Raw genomic sequence first — 22,384 nt, 5'->3', positions numbered from 1 at the left:
CAGTAAATACAAATACTGTGTAATATTTCAAACACTTACAAACTTTATAAACACACAGAGTAATAAAATAGGTTTTCCTATACGTACCTCAGAGAAGGAAGAGGACATCATCCCGTTATGAGAGCAATATGCGTGTCAGCCAGAGTACTTTCAGGGTTAGTCTTCTGTGTTAAATATACTAGAGTGTGTCAGTGCTCAGTCGCTAAGTCACAGCCAACTCTTTACCACCCCAAGGACTGTAGCTAGCCAGGCACCTCTTCCATGGGATTTCCCAAACAAGAATACTACAGGGGGTTGCCATTTCCGACTCAGAGGGATCTTCCTGACCCAGGAAGTAAATCCACATCTCCTGCATTGGCAGGTAGATTCTTTACCACTGTGACACCTAGGAAGCCTGCATATACTAGAGATTTTACTACAAATGTCTTCTGAATAAACAAGCATTAGAACAGCATGCTACCTTGGGCAAAACATATAAATTCCAAGTAAAATCTCGAAGACACAGTCTGAACAATATAATTTCATGAGTAAGATATACATAGTATAATATCTACCATTATCACGAGAAATTGAAAGTATACTATTCATCATCAGACAACTAGGAAAATCAACTTTAGGAATGTGCATGTGTATTCACACAGTGGACCTAATATTCATTATCCCAGAATTATTTCTAAAAATGTATAATTTATTAGCAGGTTATAAATCAGAAAATTAAATATAATCTTATTTTTATAAAATTATATATTGGATAGAGATGCATAAAGGGAGTCTACTGAAGTTTTCAATAGGGGCTAGCTAAGCTCCATGCCTGAGAATTTTAATAGCACTGTTCTTTTTTTTATATTCTTTTATGAGTCTTTAATTATTTAAATAATTATTCTTCTTCAATTTTTGTTTCAGATAGAATACATATAAAACAACAAACCTGAAAGAAAGCCATGTTTAAAAACAAAAAAGAGATGGTGAAGACAAAAAGCAAGAGTAGAAGGCAGTTACTTGAGACATTTTCATGAGAATGCTTTTCTCAACCACATTGAGAAAAATCAGAAATTTAAAGACATTTTAGTGTTTAAAGAAAAAAAGATGGCTGAAAGAGTTAAATAGCAATAGACATTCTGAAAGGGAAAAAACTTGAATATGAGACAAAATTTTTATGCAGATCATTTCACACAATTAGAAAGGATATAAACTGTTGAACATATTCTGAATTGTTGAACTGTTCTAATCTTTTAAGAAAAATGGTACAAACAAACGTATCTTTGAGAAAAATCAATAATGAAATACAGAGTCATGATTTAGCAACAGCAGCGTCAAAATCTTTTGTGGAAAACACATTCATTAAAAAAAAAGACCATGGTCAATTCACAAGCTATACAAGCTACTGACTTGTTTCATGCAAAATTTAGAACAGAAACAAACAGTACACAAAGTTTATCATAAAGAAATTCTGAAGAATACTAAAGTTCAAGCAATGCAATTAAGAGTTGACTAAAATCCAAGATGGACTCTTTATGACAATGTTCCAATTAAGAATAACCTTTTTAGAAAATACCATTCAATTACTGACAGTATTTGGTAACCATGATTACTCAGATCTACTTTATTCACCAGACATGTCTCCAATGTCTATCATTTTCAAAATTCACAAACTCTCCACCAAAAAGTAAACACCACACAGGATATTCAAAAGAAGCTTCTGGGGTTGAAGCTCCAATATAAAATTTCCAGAAATGTTCCAAGCAAAAAGCAGAAATACTAGATTAAGTTTAGAACCATATATAAAATAATTCTGAAGGCTAATAGAATGTATGTACTTCTGTTTACTACAAAGTAAAGGTAACCGATGTGTGTATTTGTTTTAACAGTTATTCCAGGAAACTATACTCTCCCATATGGTTAACTTCTAGAAAGGTATCAATTCACAAAATTTCTCCTTTGCACTATTCAAGTATTCAAGAAAATGATATAAACTTTCTACAACCTTATCATTTTCTTTTGTTAGGCAACATGTTAAACATGTATTTTCAGCTCATATGAGTTAATAATCAAGTCAAAGTAACACTTTATGTCAGTGAAGCTCTCTCCCTGTGGAACATCTCCCACAATGCACATAATGCATTTAAATAGATTACCCAATAGGTGACAGCTGAGGAATGCCTTCATTTCTTTCCACGGTTTCTACTGAATGTAATTTGAAAAATGCCTATATAACACATGACAATGTGGAATGTCTCCACCCATGAAAGAGCATTCAAGTCAAGGAAACAAACTTAGGGCAGTAATACAGAGCTCAACTTTGTCTTTTTATGGTTAGCCAGCCCAACAATGAAAAGATAAACAACCAAAATACTAAGAAGGTCAGAGAAGTACTGACATACAGGGATGCAAAGTGAAAGTGTTGTTTAGGGGAGAAGTGTGAATAAAATCATTAGGAAATATGAATTAGCTTCTAATAACAGTATGCTAGGGGTTCCATTTCTAAACCAACCCTGAATGAGTTGTTTAAAGAAATTCATTTTTTTAAGTATGTTACATAAACTGATCAAAATTCTACTTATTGGTAATCAGAAACACATTGGTTGCAAGAAAAAATCTAAGATTCTGCTAAGTTCTGATTGTAATAATGGTTACCTTCATACTGTAATTATAAAGTAAATCATCAGTATAAAGAATCCGCCTGCAACACAGGAGACCCTGGTTCAATCCCTGGGTTGGGAAGATGGGCTGCAGAAGGGATAAGCTACCCACTTTAGGATTCTTGAGCTTCCCTTGTGGCTCAGCTGGTAAAGAATCTGCCTGCAATGCGAGAGACCTGAGTTCGATCCCTGAGTTGGGAAAATCCCCTAGAGAAGGGAAAGGCTACCCACTCCGGTATTCTGGCCTGGAGAATTCCATGGACTGTATAGTCTTGAGTCCATGGGGTCATAAAGAGTCGGACATGACTGAGTGACTTTCACACACTTTTTCATTAGAAAATTTTTAATGTTTGCAGCTATTATATTTACTCACACAAATTGTCATCATTTTGTTCTCTATCAACTATGGTCTTCACAAGATTAGTCTACTGTGTTCATTTTGTTAAAAATCAACAATAACTGTGCACCTGCTAAAATAAAATGCAGACACCAAAGGGGATTTACAGAAAAATGAATCAAAGTTCCCAATTGAAGGAATTCACTATTCTGTCTGGAGACAAGGTACACTAACAATAGCAGGTAGTGTGCAAGTGCCAAACTTAGGGTTTAAACAGTAAGGGAAAAGAATTATTGTGCACCCCAGTGGTCAATGCTTTGAGCTGTGCCTTAATATAAATAAGCTGGGAAATACATTCCAGAGACCGATGACACACGCAGAGACTTATGTAAATATAAATATGAAACCAGTGCTTCCTACAGAAAGCTTTCACCCATCTCCTGAATCTCTTCAGATAAATTCTTTTTTTGCTCCTTATCAGGTTACCAGGAACAAGGCACTTGCCTCCTGTGACACTGCCTGCCACCGCCTGTACTCTCTCCCATATCTACCAAACGGAGAACGGCAGGAATAGTTGTGAAATCTGCTCACCTTCAATTACTCTTACTTCATGAATGAGTATCAAATACATGTGTTCTCGGTATACCAATAATCTAACATTGATATATGAGTCCCTACTGTCCTTCATTTGGATACTCATCCTTATTTTGTTAAAGTATTTCTTTTATGAAATGATGACAGCAGGTGACAAAGCTGTTTGTTTTTAATGCCCTGACACAACAACAGAAAGATTAGGTTCTCCTCTGTCATAAAATAAAAATAAAAAACAAAAACCATTTTACTGGTCCATGAAATGTAAAATTCTGGGAACCAATGACTTTATAGGCAACAAGTAAATCATGTTTCAAATGGTGCTCTCACTCATTATCAACGAGAAAAAAGAAAATTCTATTGCCTTTTCCAAGGAAAGATCTGAAATATAATTTCGCTAAATTTTGCAAAATCATTTCAGGAACAGAATATTCTTATGACTTGGATATTCCTACTGATTAAAATCAAACATGATGAATATTTAAAAGTTTTACTAATTCAGAAGTTAATTCAGGTAACTTTACTAGCATTTCATGTAAAGTCTTAAGTCCTAATTTTAAATACCAATAATCAATGTACAGAAAATTTAAGAAGATTAAGCTAAATGGTGGTGACAAGCCGGTGCTTGCTTGCTTGCTTTCCTTCTTTAATTATCATTGATAAAGAGTTTATATCTTTTCATTGAAAAAGTTGTATATGTAGGTATGAAACATTTACTATAAATGAGTATATAAAAATGCCTAGAGCATTAGTATAAATTGCTATTAGGATAAAGAAAAACTGAGATGTTTAAAGACTAAGTGAACTCTGTTCTTTAAAAAGAGATCTGTTGCTGTTGTAACCTCTTTTGTACCCTCCCAAAGCACGCATCAAATAGTATGCACATAATGGTCAGTGAAAAACAGTCTTGGCAGTTCCTAAAATTTAGGATAGATTTTGAGATTGATTTAGATATAGTATTACTGCATTTCAATTACCACAGAAAGCTCTTAAAAATTTTGACTAGCTAAAATAAAAGTAAATGAAGAAAAATTATATCTATGTATACGTGTTTCATTTGATTCTCTGCTAATTACCATAGAAAACTCCAATTACTAATCATCAACCATAATGACTGAAAGATTTAAGAATACTTACTTCTTCAGACTTAAAGGCCATGTAGCATAGTGTTAATGCTTCCCTGATGGCTCAGTGATAAAGAACCCACTTGCCAAGCAGGACACCAGGGTTCTATTCCTGGGCTGGGAAGATCCCCTGGAGAAGGAAATGGCGACCCACCCCAGGACTATTGTCTGGGAAATCCTACAGGCAGAGAAGTGTGGCGGGCTACCGTCCGTGGGGCTGCACAGAGTCGGACACGACTTAGCCACTAAGCAGTCACAGCACAATGTTAAATAAGATTGGGCTCTTATATACCGGTGTCAGAACCAAGCTCTGCCATTTATTATCTTGGTAACCTTGAGCAAGAGAAAAGGACTTGTGAGAATTAAGCGAGATATTGGTTATAAAACTATCATAGTATTTCACAAGTAACAAATCCTCAACAAATGTTCACCAGCCAATCCCCCTTCTCAATGCAACACTGAGATAATGCAGCACTACACAGTCAACTGCAACTTAGAAACTCAAAATGACTGATGGAGATCTTAAACTTTTCAAGAAGATATATGCCAATACTGCATTTACCAACATGATTATGGAGCACCCCGACGCCCTCACCCCCCCAAACTTTCAAAAGAAAAGTGGAGTGAAAACTACAATTTTCGGCAGGCAGGAAGGTAAAGAAAATAGCGACTCTGGGAAATGTCAAGAAGTAACATGTTACAGAAGTAACAAAACAATGTTCTATATCTTACCTCCTTCCAAAGGTTCCTAAGGGTTTCTATTTTTTAAAATTATCTAACTAGACAGTTTTTAAAGTACATCTCCTATGTGAACAGCACTGTAAGATGTGGTAAGAAATAGATAATCAAAAAAACTTTTCCTCTATTCCATCTAACGTTTCTACCTAGCTACACTAGAAAATGCTCAGTCACAGCTTGCAATGTAGCTGAAAGCACATGAAAGATGGTCTTGGTTATGACACTGCAAAGTCAGACCACAAAACTGTTGCCAGGAAGTGCAAAGGCATCAGCTTCAGAGAAGGCATTACAGCAGCGGCACTGTGGGCACCGGTGATCTACCAGCGTACCCCATATATGGCTAGGGTTTTCCATTTATTTGCAGGAAGTGAGGGGCCAGTTCAGGGTTAGTTTTGTTTAGGTTTTATTTTTTATGGTTCGGATGTTTTCAATAAAAGGTCTGAAGAGCAATAAGCAACTTAAGTTATGTAGAAAAAGTATACTGTACTTTTTTAAACACAGATTTTAATATTGTTTATAAGGGATCCAATAGTCTTCCAAGATCTTAATATCCCCCCACCAAAAAAATAGTAAGTAAACAATTATAAACTCTACATTCAGTTTTAAAGAGATTTCTCATATATAACAACCACACTATTTTCTAACAAGAGACTCTTTAAAATTATAATAGCATAGAACATGGATTTAATTCTACTCTGTAGTATTCTGCCATAGGACCTAGTTCAGATCTTTATAAAGAAGGTAGCAAATTAATTGATAACTAAAGTGAGTATTTTTCTATCTCTTAACAGGTAAATTGGTTTAGGGTATTTTTCTAATAGGAAGAAGGTTAATATTTTAGAAAGTTTAAATCTCAAGATATTAAAAATATCTGTTGAGAAGACTGACAAGTTTAACCATGTGCTAGAATTATATTCTAAGTATCTGGGTGTGAGAGTTTTAATGATTTATCTTACGACACACAAATAACTATAAAACTTCCTATCTATGATATGAGGTAAAAGATAAAATTAATCATTCTTTAGTGAGCACCTACTATGTGCCAGGATGTGGAAATAGAAAACTGCGGAAGATTGGGTCCTTACAGTTGCCCACAGGGAAGACAAAATTTAAAACACACATTACTCAGTAAGAAACACTTTAATAGCAGCAAAAAAGCAAGACATAAGGTAAAATGAGTATCCCAAAGGAGAGTCTCTCCAGTGAAACAGTATTATACAAACTCAAAGGACAGAAAGAGCATTTCTGGATGGCAACTCGGTCGAACCTAAAGAATGACCAGGATTTTGACTGGCAAAGAGGTGGAAAAGGCAAGACCACAGATACAGAAGTAAAGAAAAAAAGTAAAAGCTGTAACACAGTGGAGATGCATGGGGTATAAGTAAATAATGAAACACTTTAAATCTGAATTGAGAGGAGTGGCCCGATTGAAATGGTGCTGTGAAAAGATTAAAGTGGCAGCAGCATGAATGCTGGACTGGATCGACCTCGAGAAGAGGCAGGGGAAGCAAGGAGGCTGTTACTGTAACACAAAGATAATAAAGGTATGGCCTAGACTGATAATAAGAGTGGCAAGAATTGATGCAAAGGAAGTTATGAATACTGACTGGATATATGTAGGCAAGGGGATAAGTGGATGATTAAAATGTTTAAAGCTTAATCTAGAGATTAATGACATGATTATCATCAACAGAGGCATCAATGAGAATAGGCTTAGTGAAGAAAGAAAAAATTTCATTTCAGGTTGAATATAAAGAAATTCCTGATATTGACGTAAATAAGTAGTTGCTATTCTATGGCAAAGGGGGTGGACCTCTATTTACTGTATCTCTCCTTGAAGATATATTTTAAAATATAAAATCACAATATACTGAATAATACTTTACTTAACACTGTGTCATCAGTCGAAAAATGGAAATGAAGGACTGGAGCAGTGTTTGAACTGGAAACTGACTTGGAAGTCACAGATACAGAGGAAGCAGAAATCAAAAGGCTAAACTCAAACTGTTAGAAGAAATCTCAGTGTTATATTTTATACACACCAGTATCAATAAGATTCAGCAATAAAGCATTCTACGGAAAACTATTATTACTCTCCTAAAACCTTTATAAAGCATACTGACATAGAGATACAGATCATATGGTATAAAACTCTACCAGGTAGGTCTTAAATCAAAGCTGAGTATTGCCCACTAGTAAAAATGAAAATCTACTGTAGACCTCAGTTCTAAAAAAATCAGAAGTTTATATTGTAACTTAAATACTGTGTTCTAGCTACTGGAGGGGTTAGGGAAAAGGGAGCTATTCCAGAGACCAAGGTAGGAAATTTGTAGAAAACACTGTCTTTTCTGCTTTAATAAATGACCTATTTTTATACCCCCCTAAAAAGATGAAAACTGATTATCTTTTGTAACTTCTAATGAGAAAGAACACTCAACCAATTAAAGAAATTTTTGAATATATGGTAGTCACAGTAAGATGGAAGTAAAATATTAAATTAAGAAGTGTATTTGTGGGCTGTAAAGTTCCTAAAACTTTTCTTCTAGCAGTGAAATTTAAGACAATTGATCAAAATAAAAAATGTAAATGAACAGTCCAAAAGACTAACCAATAATCAATCTAGTAAAAAACCATTCTGGCTGTTCTATGTGCTTTCAAGAGGTTAAATTAAAAAAAAAAAAGTATTCAAGGGCTATTTAACAAACCAATGGGTCAATTTTAGCTTTTACAATTTAAGTATTTAAAGCAATCAATATTCAAGAGATTTGTAAAGTTAAAATTGTCCTGTGATTATTTTTTAAAGAGTTTTATTTATCACCTTTCACTATCTGTTGTTCTGAATTTGCCCAAAGCGAACTCCTTGTTCTCTGTCAGAAAGGCAAAAAGTACAGGAGTTAATAAAAGAGAAATGAAGGTGTAGAAAACATAATAAAAATTTTAATGCTTGATATTTTAAGACTTTGGCTTCACTGAGTTAAGGAATGGGTAAATACATACATTACAAAAAGATATTATGCAAATAGTTATGCGTAAACTTGGAAACTTCTGCTTAAGCCTTTGTCAGCTAAAACAAAATATCTAATAAAGACAACACCTATATAATGCCAAACTAACCACTGAATTCAGTTAATCAGGAAGACACTGATAAGTCCGATAATGCAGCACGTCCAAATTTAGAGGAGAAAATAAAAAAATTCTAAGAATCCTGCTAGATATATTTTCTCTACCTAAAATCAATAGTAATGTAAGTATTAAAGTTTCTCCCCTTCCTCCAAGGCAATATAACTGTGTTCTTCAACATCTGTCGTAACTTTACATTTCTATAGAACAATTTTAATAAAACAGTTATTAATCTGTCTTTCTGAATTAATTTCATACTAAACCATGTAAATTACACTTGAAAGAAATTCGAAAAGATTCATCTTATATAATTATCATTTCTAATACCAAAACTTTCTTTCATTTCAACATCATGTTTTTAGAATCTAGAGTTATGCTATAGCTTAAAATAAATCAGTCAAACAAAAAGTTTGTTTTACATTAGACGCTAAATTAATGGAAGATAGCTAAAGACCATGCTGTATTTTTACTGGGTGCCACATGCTAAATTCCAGATTTGTCCTGCAATTTGTCAGTCATTATAGTTCATCCAGGCAACTTGTAAACAAAGGCTATAAGCCAAGTTTGATACGAGAATTCAAGTAAATAAAACTTAAAACGGTCATCATTCACTAAACAGGAAGCAGTAAAAGGAAAAATGCCACCACACACCTCTTTTAAAAAGGCAGCAAAGTATTATGCATGAAATATCAACGCGTAAGTTTCACCCTCCCAAACACGTTTTTGTTACAGTATTCATCGAAATAAAGCTACGATCTTTCCACCTATCAGCAAGGCAACTTTGACTTAGTTTACAAGTCTTTTTCATTGTAAGGGGAAGCTATTGCTGTAAAGTTGTTTTCCAGTCATTCCAAGCTGCCCACTAAGAAAATGTAAAGAGTTTATGTTTTGACACCTATTACCCTCACTGAAAAATTGCTTTTTATGCAGAACTCTACGTGGTTGTGTTGCTTTTGGCCTGTTAAAGGCAAAGCAACATTATCTCTGGATTGCCAATAGTTTCTCCTTATTTGGCTAACATTGAGAGATCCCAATCAGACTACTATAAAACTTTAACATGCACAAAGCATCCATTTTGAGAAAAGTTTGTGACCAGCTTTCTTTTTTCCCACCCACCCCCCCCTTCCAAAGAAAAACCTGAGCTTGGAAACCGGCTTTGAAAAGACTGCCTCGTTATTTATTCTTCTCTTTCTAACCCCAACACACACTCCAGGAACTGGGGCCAAAGGATCTCTGACACTGCGGCAGACTCGACTCGGAGTAAGACTCTCTTCCGTACGTTCAGGTCCCGCGGTGGACAACCCTTCTAGAACGCTTCCTTACACTACCCACTTTCATACTCTCCCTTTCAGCCGGTGCAGATCAGCTAATCACACCGTTTCCCCCTCCCCAGTGACCAAGAGTAATAACGGAGAAAACAGGAAACCGTCCGATCAGGGCACTCGGCTTAGGGCACTTGATTACTATTATTATCATCACCATTTGTGATCAAGTCCTAAAAACTACAACAAATCCAAAGCCCACCTAACAAGCCAAAGACGTCCTTCCACCCAAGTGTCCCTAGGGCCTCTTGTTCGTCGTTATTTTCAGCATCCTCCGTCCCCCTGGTCGATCACCGACGTCGGGGACGCAGGCACAACCCCACTACACCCCTCCCCATCTCGACCCCAAATCCCAGACCCACGTCCACAAATGGCCCTGGGGCCCCAACCTGACCACAGGCCCGTTTCCCCTCGGCCCCGGAAATCGCCCGTTCCCTTACTCCACCACCAACCGGTCTGAAGGGGGCCTCAAGCCTAGAGCCCTCCCTCCACCAGCTCTTTCCCTCCCTCCTTCGCGGGAAGCCGCCCCCTCACCCCGCGGCAGGGAGTCTCCCGCCGCCCCCAGCCTCTGGAGACCAGGAGCGGAGGAGAGGCCCGAGCGGGAGGCCGACGAGGACTCGCAGGGTCGGGAGAGCGGCGGCGGGGCGCACAGACCTGGTGCAGGGCAGTGAGTCCGTCCACATTGGCGTAATTGATGTCGGCGCCGCGGTGCAGCAGCTTGAGAACCTCGTCCGTGTCGCCGCTGGAGCAAGCAGCCAGGAAGACGGCGCCATCATCGAACTTCACCTTGGTCTTCTGGCGCTTCACCACAGGAGGCTCGAGGTCCGTCTCGGAGCCGATCCAGCGCTTCAGCTGCTCGTTCCGCTTCTGCTTCGCGTCCGCCATCTTCATCCCCTCTCCTGCCGCCGGGTCTTCTTATCGCGAGGGGGGAAGGGGGAGGCGGAGAGGGAAGAGAGGGGAGGCACGGGGTGTGTGACTGTTTCTATGAGTGCGGCCAGAGGAGGGCTGGGAACCAGGAGGAGACGCTCGAGACTTCCAGTATCCCACAGAGCACTGGGGCGGCGCGCCCGGCCGAACGGACCTCCCTTCCTACCTCAGAAGCCCTCCCGCCCCCGGCCCGGCCACCCGTCACCGGCGGCCAATCTAACGTAACTTCGCGAGATCCGGGCAGGGAGGCGCCCTTCGGCCAGTGCGCATGCGCTCGGGGCCTTTGCCCGCCCCAGGAAGAGAGCTCCCGCGAACTGCGGCGGGGGTGGCCAGGCCACCGGAGGGAAGCGGGTGTGGTCCCGGCGGCAGGGGCTGGGACCGACCTGGAAGGGCGGAGACAGGGAAGGAAGGTTGTCCTGCCCCGCTGAGAGCTCCTGGGGTTCCAGAGGCCAACCGCCGGGCCGTAGTGAGGCCCTGCGGGACAGACCTGCTTCCTGGGCTGTCTCGGCTAGGCCGAGTCGTTTCCTCAGGGCGGAGGATTTTCCTATTGGCTGCGTTGTTTGAATGGAATGGAGGCTAGATAGGTCGTGAGTTAAGCGCTAGTGATTTCCCTTTCTAAGGAACTCACAGGAACTTTTAAAAGCGGGGTCTGTGTGTCGAGGTCTTTGGTAGTAGTAGTTACACCAGATCTCAGCCCAAGGTGACCGCTTGGTGACAAGGGTTGACCTGCAGTAATTGCAATAGCTTTCTGCCAGCCTTCACTTACAGAAACGTCTTTCTTCGTATGCTTGTTTTTTCTTGCTTTGGGGTGTATTTGTCTTTGGCGGGGGTGGGGGGGGATTATTTGTTTTATTCTCTCACGCGTATTTTGGGTCTTCTTTCCCTTGAATTCTTCAATCCTGTCTACCCCTGTCTCTGAGTTTAGCGCAGCCTTGTTACTGGTCCCGACTTTTTAAGGGATTTCTGGTTCCTGCTCCATTGCTTTCTAATGATGGATAAAGACCTAACTGCTTCTAGAGTTCAAAAGGAATGTTCAATTCAGTTCGGTTCAGTCGCTCAGTCGTGTCCGACTCTTTGCGACCCCATGAATCGCAGCAGGCAAGGCTTCCCTGTCCATCACCAACTCCCGGAGTTCACCCAGACTCAGGTCCATCGAGTCAGTGATGCCATCCAGCCATCTCATACTCTGTCGTCCCCTTCTCCTCCTGCCCTCAATCCCTCCCAGCATCAGGGTCTTTTCCAATGAGTCAACTCTTCGCATGAGGTGGCCAAAGTACTGGAGTTTCAGCTTTAGCATCATTCCTTCCAAAGAAATCCCAGAGCTGATCTCCTTCAGAATGGACTGGTTGGATCTCCTTGCAGTCCAAGGGACTCTCAAGAGTCTTCAACACCACAGTTCAAAAGCATCAATTCTTCGTCGCTCATATTACGCAATTGATTTAACCGGTATTTATTGAATACTTACTATGAGCCAGTCATTGTTCTAGGTGCTGGCAATATAATGACGATAACAACATACTTAAACCACCTTTTGAGGTCACGTCTTCAAAATACTTCATAGTTTATCATAATCATAAAAAAGGCTTTTAAACTTTGTCATGTATGACACCCTCCCCTGCAACACACATCAGTTCAGTTCAGTTCAGTCGCACAGTCGTGTCCGACTCTTTGCAACCCCATGAATCGTAGCACGCCAGGCCTCCTTGTCCATCACCAACTCTCGGAGTTCACTCAGACTCATGTCCGTTGAGTCGGTGATGCCATCCAGCCATCTCATCCTCTGGCGTCCCCTTCTCCTCCTGCCCCTAACCCCTCCCAGCATCAGGGTCTTTTCCAATGAGTCAACTCTTCGCATGAGATGGCCAAAGTATTGGAGTTTCAGCCTTAGCATCAGTCCTTCCAATGAACACCCAGAACTGATCTCCTTTAAAATGGACTGGTTGAATCTCCTTGCAGTCCAAGGGACTCTCAAGAGTCTTCTCCAACACCACAGTTCAAAAGCATCAATTCTTCGGCACTCGGCTTTCTTCACAGTCCAACTCTCACATCCATACATGACCACTGGAAAAACCATAGCTTTGACTAGACGGATCTTTGTTGGCAAAGTAATGTCTCTGCTTTTGAATATGCTCTCTAGGTTGGTCATAACTTTCCTTCCAAGGAGTAAGCGTCTTTTAATTTCATGGCTGCAATGACCATCTGCAGTGATTTTGGAGCCCCAAAAAATAAAGTCAGCCACTGTTTCCACTGTTACCCCACTTATTTCCCATGAAGTGATGGGACCAGATGCCATGATCTTAGTTTTCTGAATGTTATACTAGTGTGTTTTGAGCCATGTATTTGTAATCATCAACTGATAACTTTTCTAAACAATACCATGTTTTCATTATTTTCTAGAGCATTTAGACAAAAATAAGAAAAGTCGTAAAAGCTTTTCATTGAATGGAACTTGAGGGATCATCTAGACTGAGTCCTTGAAGAACTAATTGACTTACCGAATTTTCCTCAGCATCGGGATTAGGAGTCCTTCAGCAAATATTATGTACCTGTACCGGGTTAGGCATTGTTCTAGATGCTGGAGATACAACTGTGAACAACTCTGTGTGTGTGTGTGTGTGTGTGTGTGTGTGTGTAGTGCACGCGCGCTTAGTTGCTCAGTGGTGTCCCACTGTTTGCCACCCATGGACTGTAGTACACCAGGCTCCTCTGTCCATGGGGTTTTCAGCCAAAAATACTGGAGTGGTTTGCCATTTCCGTCTCCAGAGGATCTTCTCCCAGGGATAGAATAGGCATCCTGTATTGGCAGGCAGATTCTTTACCATTGTGCCACCAGGGAAGCTCCTAGAAGCTCCTAGAAGCTTACAGGTCATCATTTTCAGAAATAAAAATGAGTAAACTGTGATTGGGAAACCGCCTACCTATAAGAGCAAATTTTCTGAACAGCAATTACTGGGTAATAGTAATAGAACCCAAGCAAGGATAATACTATTTCCTCCAAAAGTATTGTAGAAATAGAAAATGAGTGTAACAGACCTAAAATACACCAATGATAATATCAGATCTTTGACTAACACTAAAATACAAAATTCCTATCCACTTAAAAAACTCCAGAATACAGTTCTTAGACTAAAAGAAAGGAACTTGAGGATTGCCTTGTCAGATCTTCTATCTACCTAAAAAAATTGACACCTTATCTTTACTATTTCCCAAGAATATTATGGTCTATTTGGTAGCTCTTAAAAGTACCCTGGAATATAGATTGGTATCTCAAGCTTTGATTTCGGCAAGAGTTTGGTGGGAAATATGTTATTTCTGATTCAGGTGCTTAACTTCAAAATGTAAAATTAATAAGTAAAACTAGTTTATTAATAAACTGAATTGTTAAGTATCAGTTCCCAAAAGCTATCAGTCAAAAACAAAACAAAAACCCACCTGGGCTATTAATAAATGAAAAGTTCACTGAAGTTAGCTTTCCTTCTCCAGCTCTTAAGGGTCACGAAGTTCTGTATTAATCTCATTGGAAGTGCTGTCAAACTGTCACCTGTTTGCCTTTTTAGGTAGTTTTTTTTTAATGTTTTGAATTAATGATAGAGTAGCTTGCTCCTTGGATGAAAAGCTATGGCCAACCTAGACAGCATATTAAAAAGCAGAGACATTACTTTGCCAACAAAGTTCCGTCTAATCAAAGCTATGGTTTTTCCGGTAGTCATGTATGCATGTGAGAGTTGGACTATAAAGAAGCTGAGCACCAAAGAATTCATGCTTTTGAACTGATGTGTTGGAGAAGACTTGAGAGTCCCTTGGACTGCAAGGAGGTCCAACCAGTTCATCCTAAAGGAAACTGGTCCTGAATATTCATTGGAAGGACTGATGTTGAAGCTGAAACTGCAATACTTTGGCCACCTGATGCAAAGAACTGACTCATTTGAAAAGCCCCTGATGTTGGAAAAGATTGAAGGCGGGAGGACAAGGGGATGACAGAGGATGAGATGGTTGGATGGCATCACCGACTCGATGGACATAAGTTTCCGTAAACTCCGGGAGTTGGTGATGGACAGGGAGGCCTGGCGTGCTGCAGTTCATGGGGTTGTAAAGAGTCGGACACAACTGAGCGACTAAACTGACTGAAGATCTACCACTAACTCCAAAAAAGAGAAAACTTAAAAAATTTATTTATTTTTAATTGAAGGGTAATTGCTTTACAGTGTTGTATTGGTTTCTCAAATCAGTCACAACTATATATATATATCTCTGCCCTCTGCGTCTCCCTCCTACTTCACCTCCCATCCCATCCCTCTAGGTCATGACTGAGCACCAAGCTGGGCTCCCTGTGTTATATAACAGCTTCCTATGAGCTATTTTACACGTGATAGTGTATATATGTCAGTGCTACTTTCTAAATTCATTCCACCCTCTCCTTTGCCCACTGTGTCCACAAGTCTATTCTCTACATCTGTGTCTCTATTCCTGCCCTGCAAAATAGGCTCATCAGTACCTTTTTCCTAGATTCCATATATATGCATTAATACACAATATTTGTTTTTTTATTTTTGACTTCACTCTGTGCATCTACCTCAGTTCAACTGATTCACATTTGTTCCTTTTTATGGCTGAGTAATATTCCATTGTATTTATGTACTACAACTTCTTTACCCATTCATCTGTCAGTGGACATCTAGATTGCTTCCGTGTCTTAGCTATTGTAAACTGTGCTGCCATAAACACTGGGATATATGTATGTTTTTGAATTATGGTTTTCTCAGGGTATATGGTAGTTTTATTTCTAGTTTTTAAAGAAATAGCCATACTGTTCTCCATAGTGGCTTGTATCAATTTATGTTGCCACCAACAGTGCAAGAGGCTTCCCTTTTCTCCACATCCTCTCCAGCATTTATTGTTAGTAGATTTTTTGTAGGTCTTTCCTTCTCTTGTGTTTTCTGCCCAGAGAAGTCCCTTTAGCATTTGTTGTAAAACTGGTTTGAAAAGTGAAAGTGAAAGTCGCTTCAGTTCAGTTCAGTTCAGTTCAGTCACTCAGTCGTGTCCGACTCTTTGTGACCCCATGAATCGCGGCATGCCAGATCTCCCTGTCCATCACCAACTCCCGGAGTTCACTCAGACTCATGTGCATTGAGTCAGTGATGCCATCCAGCCATCTCATCCTCTGTCGTCCCCTTTTCTTCCTGCCCCCAATGCCTCCCAGCATCAGAGTCTTTTCCAATGAGTCAACTCTTCGCATGAGGTGGCCAAAGTACTGGAGTTTCAGCTTTAGCATCATTCCCTCCAAAGAACACCCAGGGCTGATCTCCTTCAGAATGGACTGGTTGGAGCTCCTTGCAGTCCAACGGACTCTCAGGAGTCTTTGCTTAGTTGCGCGCAACACTTTGCAACACCATGGACTGAATTGTTGAGTCCAAGATACTGGAGTGGGTAGCCTTTCCCTTCCACAGGGGATCTTCCCAACCCAGGGATCAAACCCAGGTCTCCCACATTGCAGGGAGATTCTTTACCAGCTGAGCCACCAGGGAAGCCCATGATGCTGAATTCTCTTAACTCTTGCTTACCTGTAAAGCATTTGATTTTTCCATCAAATCTAATTAAGAATCTTGCTGAGTAGAGTATTCTCAGTTGTAGTTTCTTCCCTTTCATCACTTGGAATATATCCTGCAATTCCCTTATGTCCTGTTGAGTTTCTGTTGAGAAATCAGCTGACAACCTTATGGGATTTCCCTTATTTGTCTTTTTCCCATGTTGCTTTTAATATTTTATCTTTGTCTTTAATTTTTGTCAGTTTATGTGTATAGACTTTTTTCATGATAACCATTCTGGTTGGTGTGAGGTAATACCTCATTGTAGTTTTGATTTGCATTTCTCTAATAATGAGTGACGTTGAACATTTTTTCATGTGTTTATTGGCCATCTATATGTCTTTTTCAGAGAAATATCTCTTTAGATCTTGCACGCACTTTTTTGAGTGCATTGTTTATATTTCTGATATTGAGTTGCATGAGCTGCTTGTGTATTTTGGAGATTAATCCTTTGTCAGTTGCATTGTTTGCAGTTATTTTCTCCCATTCTGAGGGTTGTCTTTTCACCTTGTTTATAGTTTCCTTTGCTGTGCAAAAACTTTTACGTATAATTATGCCCCATTTTTTTATTTTTGTTTTTAAGAAAAGGCAAAACTTTTTATTTAAAAAACAATACAACACTAGTCACTTCAAATTACCTTAATAGCTGAATGAGCTTAATTTATCTAAGCAGAAGAAGAAATTGAAGAAATGCAAATATTTTCATATATTAATGGCCTTTAAGTAGATTGGATTGTGAAGATACTGTTCAGATCATTTAAAGCAAATTAGACATTAAAATAGAAGTTCAAATTACACTGTGTTTATTAATTGCTGAATGTTTTCCTTGGTTGCAGCAAATCATTAATCATGTTGGAGTCTTTAGTTATTACAGGGAGGAGATTTTCAGTAGAGGATCTGTATTTATCTTTTTCAAAACTTAAGTACACTACCGATATCCCCTCAGTTGCGTTCACTCACTCACTCGTGTCTGACTCTTTGCGATGCCATGGACTGTAGCACACCAAGCCTCCCTGTCCATCACCAATTCCTGGAGTTTACGCAAACTCATGTCCATTGAGTCGGTGATGCCATCCAACCATCTCATCCTCTGTTGTCCCCTTCTCCTCCTGCCTTCAATCCTCCCCAGCATCAGGGTCTTTTCCAATGAGTCAGTTCTTCTCATCAGGTGGCCAAAGTATTGGAGTTTCAGCTTCAACATCAGTCTTTCCACTGAATATTCAGGACTGATTTCCTTTAGGATGGACTGGTTGGATCTCTTTGCAGTCCAAGGGACTCTCAAGAGTCTTCTCCAACACCACAGTTCAAAAGCATCAATTCTTTGGTGCTCAGCTTCCTTTATAGTCCAACTCTCACATGCATATATGACTCCTGGAAAAACCATAGCTTTGACTAGACAGACTTTTGTTGGCAAAGTAACATCTCCGCTTTTTAATATGCTGTCTAGGTTGGTCATAACTTTTCTTCCAAGAAGCAAGCATCTTTTAATTTCAAGGCTTCAGTCACCATCTGCAGTGATTTTGGAGCCCCCCAAAATAAAATCAGCCACTGTTTCCCCCTCTATTGGCCATGTAGTGATGGGACCAGGTGCCATGATCTTAGTTTTCTGAATGTTGAGATTTAAGCCAACTTTTTCACTCTCTTCTTTCACTTTCATCAAGAGGCTCTTTAGTTCTTCTTTGCTTTTTCTGCAGTGTAGTATCATCATCTGCATATCTGAAGTTATTGATGTTTCTCCCAGCAATCTTGATTCCAGATTGTGCTTCATCCAATGCAGCGTTTCTCATGATGTACTCTGCATATAAGTTCAATAAGCAGGGTGACAATATACAGCCTTGACGTACTCCTTTTCCTATTTGGAACCACTCTGTTGTTCCATGTCCAGTTCTAACTGTTGCTTCCTGATCTGCATACAGATTTCTCCAGAGGCAGGTCAGGTGGTCTGGTATTCCAATCTCTAAAAATTTTCCACAGTTTGTTGTGATCCACACAATCAAAGGTTTTGGCATAGTCAATAAAGCAGAAGTAGATGTTTTTCTTGAATTTACTTGTTATCAACTTGAAGACATTTTAATTAAATCATAAAATTTAAATAGTCACACACATACAAACCTTAGTTTTGTTTTTTTTTTCTATTCTCTCTCTACAACTCTCTCTGTACCATTATCTAAAGAGTCCATGGGACTTCCCTGACAGTGTAGTGGTTAAGACTCCTTGCCTCCAATGCAGAGGGCATAGGTTTGATCCCTGATCAGGGAACTAAGATACCACATGCTGCGAATCATGACCAATATATAAATAAAGAGTCCATATAATATGATATTATGCTCACAGTCAAGTTTTCTATTAGCTAAATAACAAAAAAATGTAGTAATGTAGGTGGCTCCAACATTTGGGAGGAATGTTTACATGTGTGAGCTCCGTCTTGGAACACTAGCATTTAGCTGATGGATTTTTTGAAATGTCCTTCAACTGAAATCCTGGGAAAATCTTCCAAATTCCTCCAGAGCCCAGAATGTAAAAAAAGGACAGAGTAAAATTAGTGAGAAGAAACATGTGCAGATAACAGATAACATCACCGGTAAAGACTATGCTCACTTTTGGCAGGTGCGAATGATAGCAGCTTCATGTGGTTATTTTAAGATTAAGTGAGTAATATATATTAGAAAGAAAAAAATTGAGATTTTGTTTTCTTGTATTTGCCTCTTTTCTGTCCCTACATTTAAGCTGATAGCAACTCTGCTTCCTTGTCTCGGGATGTTTGTGGCAAGGAAGAAAGCAGAAGTTGCTGTCAAAACACTTTCCTTCCTAGCCTGAAGTGACCGCCCCAAATGTCTATTGAATGACATTTAGGGCCAGTAATCTGGTTTAAGAATCTGGTTTAAAGTAGTGTACTAGGTGGCTAGGGATTTGTTGAAGCTATATTTGCAGAGTATTATAGATCAATACAAGTAGGAACATTTTCTAAATTGACTTTTATTCTGACTTCTAAAAAATGTTATTTCCTAATATTATGTAATTTAGTTCTATTTAGGTGGAGAAAGGGGAATCAAGCAAAGGGATTCTCCCAAACCACTTTTGGGTGCTTCTGTGGAAAACAAAGATTTCATTGAGAATAAACTGTGATGCCTAAGCTAAAAGGATGAGAAAGAAGTCAGTGGGCTTCTAGAGCAATGGGATGTACTCCCTGATGCCTGAAAGTGTCCCTAGAATGTGACAAGATTTCAGAGTGAATGGCTGAACGCCGCAGTCAGCCTAAGCCTGGAAATCCCACTACCCAAACGTAGACATGCCTGAGGCTTGTTCTGTGCTGTGGTCTGAATGTTTATGTCCCCTCATAATTCTTTAGGTCATATTGTTGTTGTTGTTCAGTCACTCAGTCGTGCCTGACTCTCGTGACCACGTGCGCTGCAGCACGCCATGCTTCTCTGTCCATCACTACCTCCCGGAGCTTCCTCAACCTCACGTCCATTGAGTCGGTGATGCCATCCAACCATCTCATCCTCTGAGTGTGGTGTCATCTGTATATCTGAGGTTATTGATATTTCTCCTGGCAGTCTTGATTCCAGATTGTGCTTCATCCAGCCTGGCATTTCTCATGATGTACTCTGCATATAAGTTCAATCAGCAGGGTGACAATATACAGCCTTGACATACTCCTTTCCCTATTTGGAACCAGTCTGCTGTTCCATGTCCAGTTCTAACTGTTGCTTCCTGACCTGCATACAGATTTATCAAGAGGCAGGTCAGGTGGTCTGGTATTCCCATCTCTTTCAGAATTTTCCACAGTTTATTGTGATCCACACAGTCAAAGGCTTTGGCATAGTCAATAAAGCAGAAGTACATATTTTTCTGGAACTCTCTTGCTTTTTCTATGATCCAATGGATGTTGGCAATTTGATCTCTAGTTCTGCCTTTTCTAAATCCAACTTGAACATCTAGAAGTTCTCGGTTCATGTACTCTGGAAGCCTAGCTTGGGAAATTCTGAGCATTACTTTGCTAGTGTGTGAGATGAGTGCAATTGTGTGGTACTTTGAACATTCTTTGGCATTGCCTTTCTTTGGGACTGGAATGGAAACTGACCTTTTCCAGTCCTATGGCCACTCCTGAGTTTTCCAAATTTGCTGGCATGTTGAGTGCAGCATTTTCACAGCATCATCTTTTAGAATTTGAAATAGCTCAACTGGAATTCCATCACCTCCACTAGCTTTGTTTGTAGTGATGCTTCCTAAGGCCCACTTGACTTCACATTCCAGGATGTCTGGCTCTAGATGAGTGATCACACCATTGTGATTATCTGGGTCGTGGAGATCTTTTTTGTACAGTTCTTCTGTGTATTCTTGCCATCTCTTCTTAATATCTTCTGCTTCTGTTAGGTCCATACCATTTCTGTCCTTTATTGAGCCCATCTTTGCATGAAATGTTCCCTTGGTATCTCTAATTTTCTTGAAGAGATCTCTAGTCTTTCCCATTCTATTGTTTTTCTCTATTTCTTTGCATTGTTCACTTAGAAAGCCTTTCTTATCTCTCCTTGCTATTCTTTTCTTATAGCAGCCTAAATGAAGACAGCCAGAATATGGTTTAATAGACCAGAGGCTGATCAGTTAATATAAATTGACACTTATTATTTGTCATCATTTTACATTCTATGCATATAGGAAGGAAGAAAACAATAGGCCTGCCTTCAATTAACTTGCATTCTAGTAAGGAGGGGAAAAAGGAACACATTTCAGATGAATAAATCAATTTAGCTACTGCTAAGTATTGTGAAGAAAAAAATTAGGATAAGAGAGAAAAAAAAAATTGTCTGAAGTTACTGGCAATTAGGGGGATGTGAGGTAGGGAAGAAAAATTAGCTTTAATTAGTTAACAAGGAAAGTTCTAAGCTGAAAAGGTGTCCAGTTTTGTGGTGCCCAACATTTATGCAACTTGCAGATTCCTGTTTAAGAAAAAGGTTATAAAATTACAAATACTCAAATTAGATGCAGGGCCTTCAGTTCAGTTCAGTCGCTCAGTCGTGTCCGACTCTTTGTGGCCCCATGAACCACAGCACGCCAGGCCTTCCTGTCCATCACCATCTCCCAGAGTTTACTCAGACTCACATCCATCGAGTCAGTGATGCCATCCAACCATCTCATCCTCTGTCATCCCCTTCTCCTCCTGCCCTCAATCTTTTCCAGCATCAGCGTCTTTTCCAGTGAGTCAGTTCTTGGAATCAGATGGCCAAAGTATTGGAGTTTCAGCTTCAACACCAGTCATTCCAATGAACACCCGGAACTGATCTCCTATAGGATGGACTGGTTGGATCTCCTTGCAGGCCAAGGGACTCTCAAGAATCTTCTCCAACACCACAGTTCAAAAGCATCAATTCTTCGGTGCTCAGCTTCCTTTATAGTCCAACTTTCACATCCATACATGACCACTGGGAAAACCATAACCTTGACTAGATGGACCTTTGTTGGCAAAGTAATGTCTCTCTTTTTAATATGCTCTCTAGGTTGGTCATAACTTTCCTTCCAAGGAGTAAGCGTCTTTTAATTTCATGGCTGCAATCACCATCTGCAGTGATTTTGCAGCCCCCCAAAAAATAAAGTCTGACACTGTTTCCCCATCTATTTGCCATGAAGTGGTGGGACCAGGTGCCATGATCTTCATTTTCTCAATGTTGAGCTTTAAGCCAACTTTTTCACTCTCCTCTTTCACTTTCATCAAGAGGCTCTTTAGTTCTTCTTCACTTTCTCCCATAAGGGTGGTGTCATCTGCATATCTGAGCTTGTTGATATTTTTCCTGGCAATCTTGATTCCAACTTGTGCTTCCTCCAGCCCAGCGTTTCTCATGATGTACTCTTCATATAAGTTAAATAAACAGGGTGACAATATACAGCCTTGACGTACTCCGTTTCCTATTTGGAACCAGTCTGTTGTTCCATGTCCAGTTTTAACTGTTGCTTCCTGACCTACATACAGGTTTCTCAAGAGGCAGGTCAGGTGATCCGGTAT

General features: G+C 39.7%; 1 protein-coding gene across 7 annotated transcripts in view; it reads right to left on the bottom strand.

Annotated features, from left to right (window-relative positions):
• PPP1R12A (protein phosphatase 1 regulatory subunit 12A) overlaps window positions 1-11,017 on the bottom strand; it is a 166,954-nt gene extending 155,937 nt beyond the window's left edge. For 2 of the 7 annotated variants that reach the window (XM_070370969.1, XM_070370971.1), the window contains exon 1: window positions 10,526-11,017. In XM_070370969.1, coding sequence (XP_070227070.1) covers window positions 10,526-10,762 — 237 coding nt within the window. In that variant the 5' untranslated portion in view covers window positions 10,763-11,017. The remainder of the gene's footprint in view (window positions 1-10,525) is intronic. The other 5 variants (XM_070370968.1, XM_070370970.1, XM_005910226.3 and 2 more) reach the window with 3 other exon arrangements.
• Window positions 11,018-22,384: the final 11,367 nt, after the last annotated feature.

Source organism: Bos mutus, chromosome 5 (assembly GCF_027580195.1).
Source record: "Bos mutus isolate GX-2022 chromosome 5, NWIPB_WYAK_1.1, whole genome shotgun sequence".
In the NCBI taxonomy this organism is placed as follows: domain Eukaryota; kingdom Metazoa; phylum Chordata; class Mammalia; order Artiodactyla; family Bovidae; genus Bos; species Bos mutus.
Note: the sequence above shows the minus strand (reverse complement) of the source record. Positions and strands in the feature narration are given on the sequence as shown.